Raw genomic sequence first — 17838 nt, forward strand, 5'->3', positions numbered from 1 at the left:
ACTGTAAAGAAAGCACACAGTAAGTATGATTCAAAAGTTTCACTACAAAAATTAAATATAATGTACAGCACTTAAATCTGACACAGCATTGCAGAGCTCACATTTTATAAAATTTCCCTATGGGACAACCCTGTACATAGCAGTCCCCGTTCCACTCCAGGAGCAACGATACCATGATTCAAATGATGCTAACTCCTATTTTGATCCTACTGTATAAAGGGAAGAACTCTATGCAGGAGTAACAGATTTTAACCCTCTATAGTTGCTGCAGAATTGGTGATGAGAGATTTAAATTTCCCAAACAGTTTTGAAACAATGGGAAAAGAAAAATCCCTCCTAAGTACAAAAGTGAATATAAAAACCAAGGGCATAACATCACACATGTATTACTCACAAATATCTATTTTGAACACTCAGTTTTTTACTTGTCTTCTGCATCTGTCAATGGGAAATAATATACTGTCTTTCTCCCATCAGTTTTACCTTGAAACTGTGAGGAAACTATGCTACACTGATGTCAAATTTTCAACTTACGTCAATGCAATACAACCAGTGCATTATTAGTACAGTTTTTTCAGAAAGACATTGCAACACAAATTCAACACACATGAAATAAATTTGTTCTGAAAATATAGTATCAAACTAATATTTGCGAAACATTTCATTTCAATATCTGAACTACCTCTAAGTTAAAAAAAAAAAGTGTGAAGTTTAAGAAAAAAGATCCTCCAGCACAGTCATTTGGGAAGTACTGGTGATGAAAACATTCAGATACCAAAAAAAATGGAAGAGTTCTGAAGCACAGTTACTTCCGTGAAATCATGGGAAAGTTTTCCAGCAGCCAAAAGTTTCTGTTCACTAAGTCATCTTGAGTGAGTTCAATTTCTGTATTTACAATTACCTATATTGATATGGAAAAACCAAATAAAGAGAACTGATCAATCCCTTACCTTCTTGGTTTGTAGCTGAATTTAGCAGAGGTTGGGGTAGAGAGCTGTTAGGCCGTCCTACTGGGGTTGCCGATGGCCTCACTAAAGGTGGACCTCCAGCTGGAGGAGGTCCTAGAGGAGGTCTAACAGGAGGGAATGCTGAAGCTAAAGGCCGATTCACTGGTGGAGGAACAGAGCCTGCAGAGATAATTCATTTTCAAGAGCTTTAAACCGACTGAAGAGTCACAGATGGTTACTTACATACAGGTCAATCTAAATATTAATCTTATTTATTCATTGGAAAGATCAGCACAAGTTACAGAAACCCCAAAAGAAGCACATGAAGTTTAACAGCTCTTCGCCAGTTTTTCTTCTCATCCTTACGTACTGGGACTTCTGCAGCTCCATGATCTATGTCACTACCTGTTTTGATGATTCATAACCATTACAGCAAGATTTTCAAAGCACATTAACCACGAGAGTTGCCTTTGAAAATGCCAGCCTAAGTCAGTACTATGCATCTAATGATCCTATAAATAATTCATACTTAAAAAAAAAAACACACAGATTTCCCTTGACAAGATGTTCATCTGCCACCTATATGATTTGATGCTAAGTAGTCATTGTTAGAAATACGTATTTTCTAGATTTTTTTTTAATTACTGGTCAACAAAGATTTTACACTGAGAATGCTGCAGCAATGAGACACAACCCAAGTATACTCACGCAATGCAAGGGATTTTTGTTTTGAAACTGAATACTCTAGGTCAAGGATACTACACAAAGGTTTATTAGCATCTATATATTGAAAAGCTCATATCAAGTGTTTTATCTTCCTAGGTTAGAGAAATGTACAGAAGTTCTAAGATCACACCATTTTTCTGTAACTTCATCCCTCCCTTAGCCAAAGGAAGATTTTCCCCTTCCTGGACATTCATGGATAATTTAAAGACAATTACTTATTTGATGGCCATCCTGACCTTACTTTCTTACTTTACACTTAAGAATCGTCCTAGGAGCGCACCTTTTTCCATTTCAGAGGTGGTAGGTCTACCCTTCTCTAAAAGCATCAGGCGCACTATCAGTCATTAACTAAATTTGGAATAGTTAATACCTTCTCCAAGGATCAAGCACCAACTTTTGTCAGTACATCAGATCTTCACCAGGATGGGCAGCATGTGGCCACATTAAAATACATTAAAAGTATTTCTATAGTACACTGATTATTTAGTAAGTTGTCAGACCAAACTACACAAACTTAACTGATCGTTTAAAAAATTATCTGCTTGATTACTTATGAAACAACATTCAATACTCCAGGTGTATCTGTCATGGTGACATCAAAGAAAAGTAGATCTTTATCATGATTATTTCCATTTTGCTCCTTTACCTGAGACTTTGCCAACAGAGATATCTCAGGGCAAGGTACATGACCAACACTAGCAGAGACCTTTGCTCCCACTAAATACAAGAAGCATCTGGCCACCAAGCTAAGTTATGCCATCTAATTTTAAAGACAATACAGGTCACTAATTCTACAAATAACTTACAACTGATTTAATTCAGGAAGAATTTTTATTGCATCTTGGCTCTGACAGTCCTGCTATTACAGTCCTTCATTTTTATTCTGTAGACCACTCTGAAAAACCAGTCTCACAAGGTCTGCCTTTTCTTCCAGCAATCTACTCCTTGATACTTAATTTCCCTCCACCTATGGACTACAAGGGGTATCTCCATGAACATTAATGGCTCACAGATCACAATTTGAAAGCCACTATGCAATTAGTTTCCTTTTAATGTGCACAGTTAACACTGACACATCAGTCAACATGGGTTTAAAAGTCATCCACAAGGGAAATATTTGCTTTAGCATTCCAGTTGCTTTGATTTGCAATAAACTTTATACAAGGATAGCACATGACTCCCATTAACAGGAATGTGTGTTCAGTAGGAGAATACTTAGAAAAGAAACTGCTGTATGTGAATTGGATAGTAGAAACCTGATAAAACTGTAGTGAACTGAAACTGTACAAGTGGTTTGCATCTGTATTGTGTTTCCAAAATGGTTAAAGTCAGCTGTGTTATGCAAATTGTCACCTGCATATCATAGGGCACACACACAAAAAAAAGAGGTGATATATCGAATAATGTGCTGCTCTATCACTTTTATAGCCCATTTCACACTTTTCAGAATCTTTCTAGAGACAAACAACTTGGGATGGAGTGAAAACTAGAAATTCAGAGTAAGGAAGCTTTCTATCAAGAAGTATACTAAGTTTTCCATTTAACAATATGCATATCACTATTCATGTTTCCTTACTTCCCATAAAATGTTGAGGCCTACTATTCCAGATACTTGACTTGCTTTAGTGAACGATGCTGAAGAAACTATTCGCAAAAAGAAAAGGAGTACTTGTGGCACCTTAGAGACTAACCAATTTATTTGAGCATAAGCTTTCGTGTGCTACAGCTCACTTCATCGGATGCATTCAGTGGAAAATACAGTGGGGAGATTTATATACACAGAGAACACGAAACCACGTGTGTTACCATACACACTGTAACGAGAGTGATCCTGTATTCAGTTTCATGGAGTAAATAAAATGCATACACACAATTCTTCTATGTCCATCTTTTTGCCAGTTCTGTAATGTTTTACATAATAGAAACAATAACCACCAATAGTTTCAGAGTAACAGCCGTGTTAGTCGGTATTCGCAAAAAGAAAAGGAGTACTTGTGGCAATAGCAGATAAGCCAGCAGGAGAGTGGGGTGGGGGGAGGTATTTTTTCATGCTTTGTGTGTATAAAAGACCTTCTACACTTTCCACAGTATGCATCCGATGAAGTGAGCTGTAGCTCACGAAAGCTTATGCTCAAATAAACTGGTTAGTCTCTAAGGTGCCACAAGTACTCCTTTTCTTTTTGCGAATACAGACTAACACAGCTGTTACTCTGAAACCTGAAGAAACTATTATAGCTTGTGACAAATTCATGCATTTAAGAAAATGTCACCAAAAAATGTTAAACGTTTACCACTAACAGAAGCCAGTGATAAGGCTGGATGGAGACTGGCTGGTGCATATTACCAGGGAAGAGAGAAACATTAGTGAGATTTATTTGCTAATGTATGTTTTGATATCGGTGCTGTGCTCAATGAAGTCTGCGTGCCTGGGTTGTGTTTTCCTGAACAAATCATCCCTGTCTAGAGTGAAGTAAGCAACTGAACTGTAGCATCACTGCTTTCTCCCAGCTTCTCCTTGCAAACACACATACATACCAGCCTTCTGTATTTCAGAATGAATGTTGTATGACTCAACAAACTATGCTCAAAGAGTTCAAGTTGCAACTTTCCGAGGAAGGCCATGCTGAGAACTGCCAGCATTAAATGATTAACAGAAAACCTAAAAAACCTTCAGCTTGCACACACTCACACCCCCACCACTGACAGAAAATCGCAAGAGCCCAAGATTTGATCCAAGTGTGCAAATGTTCAGATAGGCATCATTCAGAAGAGCACAAAAGGGCATATAGGTACCATATATGCTCACCCAACCTCTGTACTGTGCACGTGTTTACACACACACACACAAATATAATATATTTTTGCCAACCCTCAGTTCTCTATATTTCTAGTCCTCCTCTTCCTTTTTTAAAAAGGCAGGTAGCTACCACAGAGAGGTACGAAGTAGTGCTAGGTTCAGAGCTGTGAGAAGGAACCCCTAGAAAGCATTAAGACATGCAAACATTTGACCTAAATAAGCAGTATTAAACATAAATTTAAACATGACAATGAGTGAGAAAGGCCAACTCCCAGCAAATGCCTGTTGCAGCATTCTCCAAAACACAAAATTAAGAGCCTGCCCCCTACATGGAACTTTCTTTGAAGTGAATGGAAGTTCTCTAAGTAGCTCAAAACTGCATTTCATCAGAGCATCTAGTTCAACAATGCAGTTCCACAACCATTATGAGTCACTGCAGAATCAGATCTTTATTTTTAACTACAACAGCTGAAGTGAGAATCAATTTTTTCAACCAGATGTGTAATTCAGTCCAAACATACGCCACTGTACAAGAGTCCTTACGTTTACCTTATCTTACTTACCTGGTTTCATGTAGCTGTTTTGAAGTGGAGGACCTCCAGGGGAAACAGTATACTGATAGCTTGTTGCAGGATTTGTGCTCCCTGATGATGATAATGGCTGGGCTGATACCGTTCCCGCTACATGAGCAAAATGGTTTGTTTGAGACCCAGTTGGCTGACTCATAGGAGTCTGACTATATTGCCAGTTTGAAAGTGCTGGGGGATGAGCTCCAGGAATGAAGCTATTAGAAGATGATGGTATAGCAGCAGAGTTTTGTGACGGAGGGAGCATTTGGGGAACAGAACTTGTATGCTGCAAAGGTGCCATAGAAGTAGCTCCCACAGGTGGTCTACTAAGAGTCTGCCCAGATCCCTGATTACTTAATGGAGAAACATTCTGAGAACCACCAAAGTTATATTGTCCAGAAGATGGATGCAGAGGAACCTTTGTTGGTATCTGATGCGAGTATAATCCTGGAACTGCAGAGCTGAATCCTTGGCCATCTAACCTTTGTGATGAATGCATCAGTGAGTTTTCCACAGGACCTACAAGAAAAAAAGCCTTCAAAGAGTCAGTGTTGCAATACTGTGCACCCAAGAAGAAATTTCCAGCTTCCCAACAATATATCACTTATTTATAGCCCCTGGGAATTTACCACTAGTCCCTTAGTAATGAAGTGCTTTTTAGTAACAAGCCAGGTATAAGGAGAGCAGTATAAGACACATGAACTTCATAATTAAGTGCTCTTAATACACTAAACCTTTAATTATTTTTATGACAACCTAGTAGAATCCTCAAAAAAGAAAAGGAGGACAAATGTGTTAGTCTCTAAGGTGCCACAAGTACTCCTTTTCTTTTTGCGAATACAGACTAACACAGCTGCTACTCTGAAACCTAGTAGAATCCTGATATTCTCTAAAAGTTTCAGGTTTGAACAAGGGCCATTATCCCTGGATGATGTTTGCATGTGAACATACGGAAGCCAGACATCCAATAAAAGCGAATCAAACATAACTGCGATGCTCTTGCATGTAACTGCCTGGTGAACCAGAATGAGGCAATTAAATGTAGATGGCAGATAGGGAAAAAAATATGCTTGGAGTTTGAAACAATTTAGAAATATTCCTTTTAACATGTGGCAAAGAGTCCTGTGGCACCTTATAGACTAACAGACGTATTGGAGCATAAGCTTTCATGGGTGAATACCCACTTCGTCGGATGCATCCCACGAAAGCTTATGCTCCCATACGTCTGTTAGTCTATAAGGTGCCACAGGACTCTGCCGCTTTTACAGATCCAGACTAACATGGCTACCCCTCTGATCCTTTTAACATGATGATTGACCCTGTTAAGTTAGTGGACATATCAGCATAGTTCTTAAGGTAATAAACCATGACTGCTATTTCCCACAAACTTGACAATGAAAACTTCTAGTGGTCAGTTTTAGTAAAAGGAAAAACTCATCCCCATATTACTCATTACTCAGTAGCATTTACTTTGGAAAATGCAAGTTCTGGAAGCCAGTTAATAGAAAAGTTATTTTCTATTGCCCATTTAAAGCCAAGTGACAATCAGCTAAGCCAAATGTGTCTGAGGGGAAAATCATATATTGTATCATATATTGGTATGATCATACTAACATGGCTGCATGCGTTTGCGTTGATTCCCCAAGTAACTGTTGTGCACACATGAAGGCTGGTGAACAGAGTATACATGCTGAAGTTACCAAGAGTGAAAATGCTTTTTAAAAGCTGCTGTTTACACCTAATTAGCAGCTACATTTTTCTCAATACTTTTTAAAAAGCATCTCTGTCAGGATCATGGGACAGAGGTCAATTCTGCCATCAAATAATTCTCAGAAATTTTCCTCAGTGAAGTAAAAAAAAAAAAAGGTAGCCTATGCATTTAATCTGCTTTTTAGATTTTTGCTGGCTGGTATAGCTGAACTAAACTGAATTCATTTGGAGAAGATATTCAGAAGCAAGCAGTTTTTGAAACCATTAGCCATTTTGAGAATGATTTACATTCTTAGGATACCATTCGTTTTCCATATTTTAAAGATGACAACTAGATACAATAAGGGAAAATAGTACTACATTATTTATATTCACAATGTTGGGACTATAGCTGGTGGGGAATTTTTTGACAAAATAGGTTTTTATTGGAAAATACTATTTTGTCAAAAGCAAAATGTTTCACAGAAACCAAATCTTTCACAAAACACAGGCAAGTTCACACTGTAAACCCTCCTGGTTTCCTGCCAGCTTGCCTGGCGCGCTGCTGAGGAGCCTTGGGCATCCAGGATTCACTGTTCCAGGGCAGCCCCACCATCAGACTGTCCCAGAACTAAGGACCCCAAGATTTGCAGGCTCCCTGACATGGAATGATGAACCTGAAAGCTCAAGTAGCCTTGGGACTCAATCCAGGGCTTTCTAGGATCCCCAAGCTGCAAGTGGCAGACAGCTGATAAATGTTTGATTTTTGTGAAATGAAATCTTTCAGAATTTGCTTTCCACAGGAAATTTCAAGTTTTCATTCCGAATCAGAACAAATTTTTTTCAAGATTTTAGAATTGAAGACCACACTTGTAAGTTATACACACCGTATGTTATCCACTGGACACACATTCCCACCCTGAAGGGAGGCGGTATATATCTCTAAGTGAAATGTTTTTGGGTGATCTAAATATGCTGCCTATTGTATCTCAGTTGACATTACAACTATTTTTCTGTCACAACTTCTCTCTTGAACTGTTTTTGGCTATTCGTAGTGAAGCTGTGTCTTTCTGAATGACTTCCCACTCCATCATCTCAAGTTTTTAAAAATGTTATGCGATTTTTGCATGCCCATTTAAGTGATTATAAAAAAGAGGTCTTTGCTTTAAATGCTTAGGTTTTTAAGCAAGCATTCCTTGATGTGCATACACAGTAGCAACCTTAAAGTTAACACAGTATTTTAACTGTTCTACTCTATTAAAAATAAGGAAACAATCATGTTGGTTATCTCTGAAGTTTGCAAAAAAGATGTTTCAAGCAGTTTAGGTCAAATTGCATTAACTGAAATCTCACTGTTTCAGTCTTCAAGACAGATCTTAAGAAGGGAATATATCGATTATTTTGCTCAATGCGTCCTCACTTCTGTCTCTGAAGGAGAACCTCTAATTTCTTTCCCTTCATTCTACACAGGTAACTAAAATATCCTCAGTTCTCCCATGACTTCAGTGATAAGATCAACATTTACAATACATAATATATATAAAACAGATGCATGAGAATCATTCCTGGATCACTGAACACCTGCTTTTCAAACAAAAATACAGTATTCAGATTCCCTGACAAGAATCGGCTGTCACCAAATCTTCTTAACTCTGTTGATACTACAGTAGCCAGAAACATGACAGTGAACTGTTTTTGTTTAATGTACTACTGTATTTTAAGAGAAAATTATAATTAGGATAACACCTTGAAAAAAATAAATCTGTTGAGAAGTTTGTCAATGGGTGGGGGGGGGGGCGGATAGGAGATGAAGATGAGGTTAAAAATCCATGAAAAGGAAATTATAGTGTCAGAAGAATACAACTCAATATTACTTTTGCCAGTACAATTTGCAATACAATCCTTAAGATGATATTTTTCACTGTCATCTACAAACAAATGTAAAGACATTTTACCTCTGGAGACTGTTTTAACAATACTTCTGCACTGAAAAAAAGTAAATGCCAGTGTGCTATTTTAAATTAACCAATCAAAGTAGAGTTGCTTACAAAGAGATATGTGTTTAATATACATAGTTGGATTGTGCTTCGTACATTCTTGTTTTGTCATTGAACTGACTGGCTCCAAAGATATTGATATATTGTAAATATAGCAAATGTAAGGTTTTATGAACAATATTAAAAATTTAAATATTTGTATAGTAACTTTACTTGCAAGCACAAAAGAGATTCTCTCATTTGTAAATAATCATTGGGCCAGGGAACGAGTGACTCTACCAACATGGAATTAGGGCACTCACCTGGGAGATGAGAGACCCAAATTGCAGTCCCTGATCCAATCACTATTTATAGAAGTGGAACAGCATCAAGGGGAAAGACTGAGAAAGCACTTCACACCAGAATATCCCCGTGGCTAGGGTACTGTTCTTCAATGTACTAGACTCCGGTTCAAAACCCTTCTCCATAGCAGGCAGACAGAGGGGGGAACTGAACCCAGGTCTCCCACATACCAGCTGAGTACCCAGACCACTGGGCTAAAGCCTATAAGGGAGACAAATTCACCACCTCCTCCAGCCATTTTGTGAATTTACTCCTCCTTTCTTTAGCTTTCACCAAAATGCCTGAAAGTTAAACAAAAAATTTCAGGTCAAAATACTTCGTTTTGACTTTTTCAGTTTGCTCAAAACTATTTGCTGAACTCAACACAAATTCATGAATACTGAAACTGCATTTTTGGTCAAATATGCTATTTCTCTGAAAAAATTCACCCACATCCAGTGTAAACCAATACAGTAAACTCTGCCCATGTGTGTAGAAAATCTGAAATAAGAACTTTAAGGGATATGAACTATCCCCATCCATCATGATCAGAGCCCTACAGACTCCATTCTGTAACTGTAGAACATGGCCTGTTTACAAGATGCCTCAGAATTTGCCATTTTGCTGCAGCCAGATACTTATTTTAGTTTTCATCTCTTTGCCCTGGCGGGACCTGCCTTTTCCTCTCCAGCTTTCTCCACCAGAAAAACCTAATTGGATTATACTGCTTATGTTCTGCTTATTTCCATGGGAGTCCAGCTTGCAACCAGAAGCACAGACTGATGAGCTACAATGCCTGAAGAGCACCACAGTCAAGGAAAAGAGAGCTGGGGAGATAAGCCATTAACACTGGCTAAAAACTTCTCCCTTCCTTGGTGTCGGTGGCTCATCTCCCCAGTGTCACAGAAAACAAGGCCCAGGGAGTAGAGGCAGGCACCTAGAGAAAACAGCAAAAAATTCATCCAAAAGAGTAATTATTGTTGAAAATTAGCAAATGTTATGTCAATTAGTATTCTCTATGATGAAACATAACCTACAAAAAGTACACACATCTAACAAAGGATGGGAATAAAGGGTATTTCATAGCAGGAAAATAAATTAGTGTTGCCAAGGCATTTAAGGTGATGCAGGTTGTTCCAGTGGTTAGGGTGCTAGTCTGGAACTTGAGGGACTCAAATTCAATTCCCAGACTTCCTGTGTGACTTTGTGCAAGTGACTTACTCTGTGCCTCAGTTTCCCATCTGTAAAAACAGGAACAACAGTACTTCTGCTTAGCTACTATAATAATGAAAGTCAAATATCTAAAATGGACATAGGGATTGGTGCAGCTGAATTTCACCACCTCACCACAGAGCTCCTGCAGCCCTGATCGAAACTTAAAAGTTTCTGAAACATCATGACATTATAGCATGAGATCATATGATTCTAGCAGAAGATATTTAAAGAAATCAAGCACATGTATTTACGTTACAAATACTCAAGTTAGTCTGTTTATTTAAAATGCAAGACTATTAATCTGCTTATCACCAAAAGCAGATGAGTTTCCATCTTTTATGAGCCTACTTCATTTTACTGTCAACAAATGCTCAGTGCTACAGCTGTTGACGTATTGGAGGGGATGATTACTGAAGCAACCCAATATACAACACTCAGCAACTTAGACAGATGAACAACATAGTGCTGCTAGTAACAATTTAAGGTGATATATGAACATGTGTGCTCAGGAGGTAACCTGCTAAATACGTGATGAGCAAAAAGTTGCAGTGAAAAGCTGGAATAGCCTATATGAACATAAACAAAGCTTACTTCCGACATACAACTACCACTGTAAATCTAGAAGCTACTCTGGGCATTATAAAAATTGTCACACAGCCACATGTTAAAAAAGATATTATTGCTCAGTCTGCACTTTATTTTTAATGCATCACAACATGCAAGGTCTTTGGGGGCAGGACTACTTCTCCATGCATGTTTTTAAGAGTGCTGAGAACACTGTCAGTGCTTAAACAACAATTTAACAGATTTCCTGCATTTAAAAGACTAGTGATCAAAGTGTTACATTTAACATGACATATCTGAAGATGACATCATCAACAAAAAACAAAAACTTGCATAATTCTCCTTTTCATTTCCTTTTTCCTATGCCAGACACTCCCAACTAGCCTGCCATGCATCCTCCTTCAACTCTCTCCTTAAAACATCTCTAACTCCAGCCCATTCCTACTCCAGACAATATTAACTAAATCAGTGGTTACAAAAAATTAAAACCAAAGAGCTCCCAGATAATACAATTTATTGAATAGGATAACACTGTTTTTGCATAAACTGCAAAGTAAAATTACATTATGTGCTTTACTCTAAAGTTACAGGATTCTCCCACTTCAAGCGATAACCACGGTGCCACATGTACACTACATTACAAAAGGTCACAGGCACTCAGATTATGAATGACTTCTGAATTTAGAAAGTTGAATGCAATCTATAATTGGTCAGATTATACTATAAAATAAATCTTTCACTCACTCAAAAACTTTATTTTACAAATTAGGGCTTTTTTTCATAAAAAAGGAAAACAATGTGCATACTGTAGCAGTCTGAGGACCATATTCACGTTATTAAAACTTCTCTCTCATTATAATGTGAGCAGAGGATAACAACTTATTTACCAAATAATGGGCTAAAACAGACTGATTTTCATATAAATACTATTCTATTACGGCAAATTCAAATCATTTGCTCATTATCTCATGTAGTACCCAATCTGTGCCATTTTACCTGATGTTTCCCGAGAACAAAGCCTCATGACCACCTACTGTATGTGCATTGGGGTTTGTGAGAGTGAGAACTCCACTCCCTGCATAGGGATCAGGTTATGTCCTTTCATGATACTATTGTTAAAAATAATCCAGTCCCTTCTTAAAAGTCCAACAAATTTTCCTCTATAACTTTACTGATGGACATAAAGAAAAACGGTATGTGCAAAGCTGTTTGCAATCAGATACTGAAATCTTTAATGTAGCTACCAAACATCTTTTAACTCAAGATCTGGCCACTTTTTATTGCTTGTTGCTAAATCTTGTTAGAATAAAGCAAAATAGGTTAACAAACGTCCCATGTGTACTCTAGTGATGAAACTAGTAGCCAATTTGAATGTGATTTGCTCAAAATTCCACAAGAAGGGAAGGTGCTTGGAAAATGTTTTCTCAGTAATGCCCATCCACACACATACAACCTCACAGACAGGAAAGTTCCTTCCCCATAGGTTTGTTTGTTGTTGTTTTTAACTGGTTTGCACTAGTCTCCCACAGAAAGCATGCATCCGATGAAGTGAGCTGTCGCTCACGAAAGCTTATGCTCAAATAAATTGGTTAGTCTCTAAGGTGCCACAAGTCCTCCTTTTCTTTTTGTGGATACAGACTAACACCGTAGCAGCTCTGAAACCACAGAAAGCTGTCACTGGGTGTATCTGCAAGGCACAGCTCGTGTCCTTCCCCACCCACCCAGTTTGGGAAGGGTGTTCCGATACTGCTGTGATGAGCACAACATAAAGGATCCAAAAGGATGACCCGCATCCTACGTGGCACGCACACGGCCACTCAAACCCGAAACTGAGCACGAGCTGACGTCCCACGAGCGCCGGCCCTCTGACTGCCCGCACAGGGGAGCTGAGCCCGCTCGGCCCCGCCACGGGACCAGTGTGGGGGAGCGCGGAGGCCTCAGGGGCAAACTTTATCCCGGGAAAACGCAGGCCTCGCCCACTGGAGACCCCTGTGGCCGACCATCCCCCCAGCACGGCTGCTCGACCCCTCCGTGGCCCGGTGGGGCGGCGAGAAGGGAGCTGGGGAGGATCAGTGACTGGCCCCGCCGGGCCCCAGACGCCCACCCACCGCCCGGGGGCCTGCTCGCTGGGGCATCCCCGGACAAAGGGCCGGGCACGGAGGCTCCGCTAGGGGCCGGGCTCCCCGCAAGGCGCCGCCAGCCCCGGGCTGGGTCTCCGGCCTGCCCTGGCCCGGGGAATTGCACGGTTTCTCCTCGCCCTCCCCCTGGGAGCGGCCGAGCTTCCCCTCAGCCTCGAGGCAGGGAGCGGCCGGACCCTCGGTCCCCGGCGGCTTGGCCTCACCGTTGCTGTAGCGTTCCTCTCCGGCCCCGTTCTGGCTGCTGTGTCCGGAGGCGGCGGGGGGTCTCCCGGGCTGGGCCATGGCGGGAGCGGACACAACTCTCCCTGCGTTCGCCCGGCCCCAGCGCCGAGCCTGGGGGCGGGGGGGAAGGACGGAGGGAGGGAACCACACACCGGAAGGGACCGACAGCTACGCCGCGCAGGCGCACTCCGTACACGTGGCATTTCCGGGACCAAGCGTTCTGCGGCAGTGGGCGAGGCCAGAGCATTGACGGGGCGGAGTCCGGAGTGGGTGGGGTTTCAAAGGGGGAGTTTGGTCTGGCGGGACTTGGTCGTTCTTTGGACAGCTGTAGCGCGATTCCTGTATCCCCATTGCATGGAGTGGTCCACCCCGGTATTAGAGTTTGGGTTTATTTTGTCTCCCACTGAGTAGTTAATTGTAGCTTTTCTTTTCTAAACCAATGTATTTCATGTCATAATAACAATAGCTTATATGAATATAATGACAGGTTTCAGAGTGGTTGGTCTGTATCAGCAAAAATAACGAGGACTCCTTGTTATTTTTATTAATATAATGATATCTGTCCACCCTCAAACACAGGAGCCAGGCAGACGACGTACTGCACAATAATTTAGGCGAGAAAAAGAGGGCATCCATCCAGCTGAAATGGGGCTGGGAATGGAGGGAAAGAGGAAGGAATATTAGGGATGCAGAATATAATGAGTCTAACGTGACAGCAGAATTTCCTTTGGCGTGATCCTGTTCAGGTTGAAGTCAGTGGCAAAACTCCCAGTGACATCAACAGGAACTTCTTCTCTTTTGCAAAGTGGCCCAGGGTTTATAAGAATCACAAGACCACTTCTGCTTTACATGCAAAAAGATTCCACTTAAATTCCCACAACGTAAATGTCATAAATTTTGGTGCAGCAATCAGGGGTGCTGGAACAGTTTTTATAGTTGGGATGCTGAGAGCCATTGAACCAATCTTGTAAACCCTTGTATATAATGGAAACCCCTTCAAGCCTGGGGGCGCTGCAGCACCCCCTGCACCTCTAGTTCCAGCACCTATGGCAGCAATTCTAACTCAGAAGGAAGAGCACCACCACCTACCTATTAGAATCCTGGGTGTGGGGAGAGAGCAAGATTATTGAGAAAGCAGAGTCCCGATCCTGCAAGGAGCAACATGCAAGTGGATCTCAAGAGGTCTCCAAACAGGAGCAGGGGTCCAACTGCATGGAGATCCTTGCCGGATTGGGGTTTAGGGCATGGGCATAACATCCTGACATAAAAGTAAACAATTTAGAATTTTAGCCTGGAGGGGAACAATCTCTGAAATGTCATTAACCCAGTGGGAATAAGCAACAGGAGCAAAGGACTTTAGAAACACTAAATACTAGCTTTTCAGCCAAATGTTCTTCCTACTAATAATACAAATAGTGAAAAAAGGAAATATGAAATAATACTGACAGTATTGTTATAAAGAGAATATTTTTAAAAAATTCCTTAAAAGATTAGCAGCTCTTTAAAGCACCTATGAAAGGATTAAATGATGATTGTAGAAATCCAGCATACCAGTTTAGGTCCTGATCGTGCAAGCATTTACACACATGCTTAACTTTCATTTCCATTTACTCTGGACCTTGGTGCCTCATCTTTCACTCCTTTCAGACCAATGCATCATCTGGGTTGGGAATGTACAAAAAATGCAAAATCTATCTTTCTTAGGGTGATTTCAGTCACTGTAGTACCTAAGCACTTCCCAGCACTGTGTTTTCCATCACTTTTGTGCATAGCATGAGGCTGTGATATCTATGTTTAAAATACAAACTTAAGTTAACTGTTTGTGCTTTATTTTACCTCCAACAGTGTTAATGTCTTATGCTAAACAATTTGTTCCACCTTGCATTTAGCTGTGACACTTGGAGTACCTTTCGCAGACCTGAAGAAGAATTCTGTGTGGTTTGAAAGCTTGTCTCTCTCAACAACAGAAGTTGGTCCAGTAAAAGATATTACCTCTCCCACCTTGTCTCTCTAATATCCTGGGACCAACATGGCTACAATTACACTGCATACCTCCAACAATAACATTCAAAATTAGCAATTTAAAATAAAAGTTTGTATAGTCAAAGTTCAAAGAAGTATCTCTGGTCCTGTTCTTGCAATACGATTTATTCAGGTGGCCCCATGCTTACTTGCAAGTCCCTGTTAATTTCAATGGGACTCTGATGCAAATCTTTATTACTAAAAAAATTAAATATTTGAAAAGATAATTAGACAATATTTCAAAAATCTTTATTAATAAAGTAAAAATTAAAACACCAAATGGAGGAGATTAAAGCAACAACATGTAAAAAGAGATGAACAAAGGACCAAAAAAAATGAACAAAAGAATCCCATGTACCCAGGGCTGAATTTGGCTTAATATTTCATATTCATCCAATTTTAAATATAAGATAAACTATTAACTCATGATATTTTTAATGCTTGAGCTACTTCTATTCCAACCACGTTTTCTAAGAAAAGGTGTCCAAATTCATTCAAATTTATCAATTTCCTCTTATATGATTGTCTTATCTTATTGTTTCAATCCTGCCTCAAGTTACAAAACAAAGATACTTTTTATTTTTAGTATTTTCTACTGCCATCTAATTACTCTTCAGACGATCAAATTACTAACCTTGTTCCTTTTCAGATTTGCATAATGGAGTATATTCCAGTGATAAATTTATAAATGTTTGAAAGGACTGAATGGAAATTAGTAAATGAATATAGTATAGTCTTTGTGGCTGATTCAGGCCTTAACTGAGTCTCTCTCATGAGGCTAGGGTGAATTGTGTTGGTTGTTCTGTGGGATAGACGTTTGTTTACTGGCAGCTCATTTCATACAGGTCACTGAACAGCCTTCAAATGCTGTAATGCAGGCTCTGAAAAGTCTACTCCTCCCAACCAGAATACTTTGGCGCACATCTCTATCAGTTATCCAACTTGAATAAGAAGGGAGTTTAGGATTTCAGTATTCTTATTGCAGCCAACAAGTAGTTCACTTTTTAATAGGAAACCTGAGATTAACATTTATAAAGAGTCATATATAAGCAAGACAAGTATGTGATTATACAATATGCACATCACATTACTTATTGGATTATGCCATTAAAAACAAAAAAGCCATACAAATGCTTAAATCACTAAAAGTGCCTTCACCAACAAATCCTCACACGGTAAAGGTGGAATTTCAAAAATTCCTCATTTGAACAGAAAAAAAAGTTTCTGTATAATCTAAAAAACAGCACTGAGAATTTTTTTATTGGTTGTTCATTGTTAACAACATGTTTTGTATAACCGAGGGGATGGTATTCTCCAAATAGTGGTATAGGGGTCCAATTCATTTCTAATTTAGATCAATGGGAGTCTTTCCATTGACTACATGGGAATCAGATCAGGCTCTAAAGATGTAGCAATTCACACTGGATTTTCTTGTATTAGATTTTTTTCATTGTGCAGCAAGGTGTGATTGTAGCTAGTTAGGCCCTAGCAGCAGTGATGGGAGAGGAAGAGACAGCGAGAGAGTTATTCAGATGAAGGATATATTTTTATGAATTTCGAAAAAGATGTGTGCCTTTATCAGTTATTAGCCAGGCTTCTGAGGATTACCCTTATTGTTTGTTTAATTGTCAAGGATATTTTGCAATGGTTGCTAAGTGAGACAGCCAGCTTTTATGTTGTCTTCTGTAGCATCTGTTCCATCACTAGGATGTTGGCTAGGTCCTTTTGGATACTTTCTTTTTCAATTCCATTAGTGTGGGTGGATTAAGGTCCTTCCAGTACCATAACAGTGCATGTTAAAAGACAGTAATTGATTTTATGGCTGAAAGCCTGAAGTATAGTGAAACTCCATTATTTTCATACAGCCATCACCGTGGATGTAACATGACTGACTTTGTAACTCAACATATTTGGGGAGATTTTATGATGTGGATCTATCATGAGTTAAAGAATGTATTCTATGTATGAGGATATTTTATATTCTGAAATGACCATTAGCAATTTTCTTGTGTGGCCTCATTTTGGCTGCCAGACATCCTAGTGCCAGGTTAAAAAGCAGAGACAATAGTGTGCTACCATACTGAGTTCCTGGCTTCTGTACTGGCAGAGGCTGGTTGAATATGGTGGAAATCCCATTTATAGATCCTTCCCCAAATCAGATTATTTAAGGGTATTTATAATAGGTATAGTAATTCAAAGTTTCCTTGCCATCTAGTAACAGAATATAAGCATTGTGGTGAGACAGTTTTGCTAAGTATAGCTGGAGCAGGACTTTGCATATATTGTATGATGCCAATCTGTCTTTCATTAAATGGATTTGGTCAGTGGGGCTGTGAATATATGTGGGCTTATTTAACCCTTAGGTACCATATGGTCTTACAGAGGACGCAATGAAGTCAATGTTTCAGTAAGGCTATCTCCTGGCAGCCGTTATAGATTAAGTCCTGTTTATCTTTTGTGGGGCATAGTTGTTGGAGTTGCTCTTTATATGCAATTTTATGTACTGTTCTGCAATAACTGTGATGGGAAGGTTTTGTAGAATTTAGGGGAGAAATCATTTAAACTCTGGTATTGCCTATGTGCATTAATTTGATGGCTTCTTGCATATTCCTGAGAGTTCTTACTGTAAGG

At 39.6% G+C, this 17838-nt stretch overlaps 1 protein-coding gene across 4 annotated transcripts in view; it reads right to left on the reverse strand.

The window, feature by feature from the left end:
- SEC24A (SEC24 homolog A, COPII coat complex component) overlaps positions 1-13362 on the reverse strand; it is a 52555-nt gene extending 39193 nt beyond the window's left edge. Inside the window, exons 1-3 of one of the 4 annotated variants that reach the window (XM_074960438.1) lie at positions 13167-13362; positions 5034-5558; positions 951-1127 (exon numbers count right to left, since the gene is read on the reverse strand). In XM_074960438.1, coding sequence (XP_074816539.1) covers positions 951-1127; positions 5034-5558; positions 13167-13245 — 781 coding nt within the window. In that variant the 5' untranslated portion in view covers positions 13246-13362. Of the gene's footprint in view, positions 1-950; positions 1128-5033; positions 5559-9027; positions 9238-13166 lie in introns of those variants that run through there. The other 3 variants (XM_074960439.1, XM_074960440.1, XM_074960441.1) reach the window with 3 other exon arrangements.
- Positions 13363-17838: the final 4476 nt, after the last annotated feature.

The sequence above is a fragment of the Natator depressus genome, chromosome 8, assembly GCF_965152275.1.
Source record: "Natator depressus isolate rNatDep1 chromosome 8, rNatDep2.hap1, whole genome shotgun sequence".
Taxonomy (NCBI): domain Eukaryota; kingdom Metazoa; phylum Chordata; order Testudines; family Cheloniidae; genus Natator; species Natator depressus.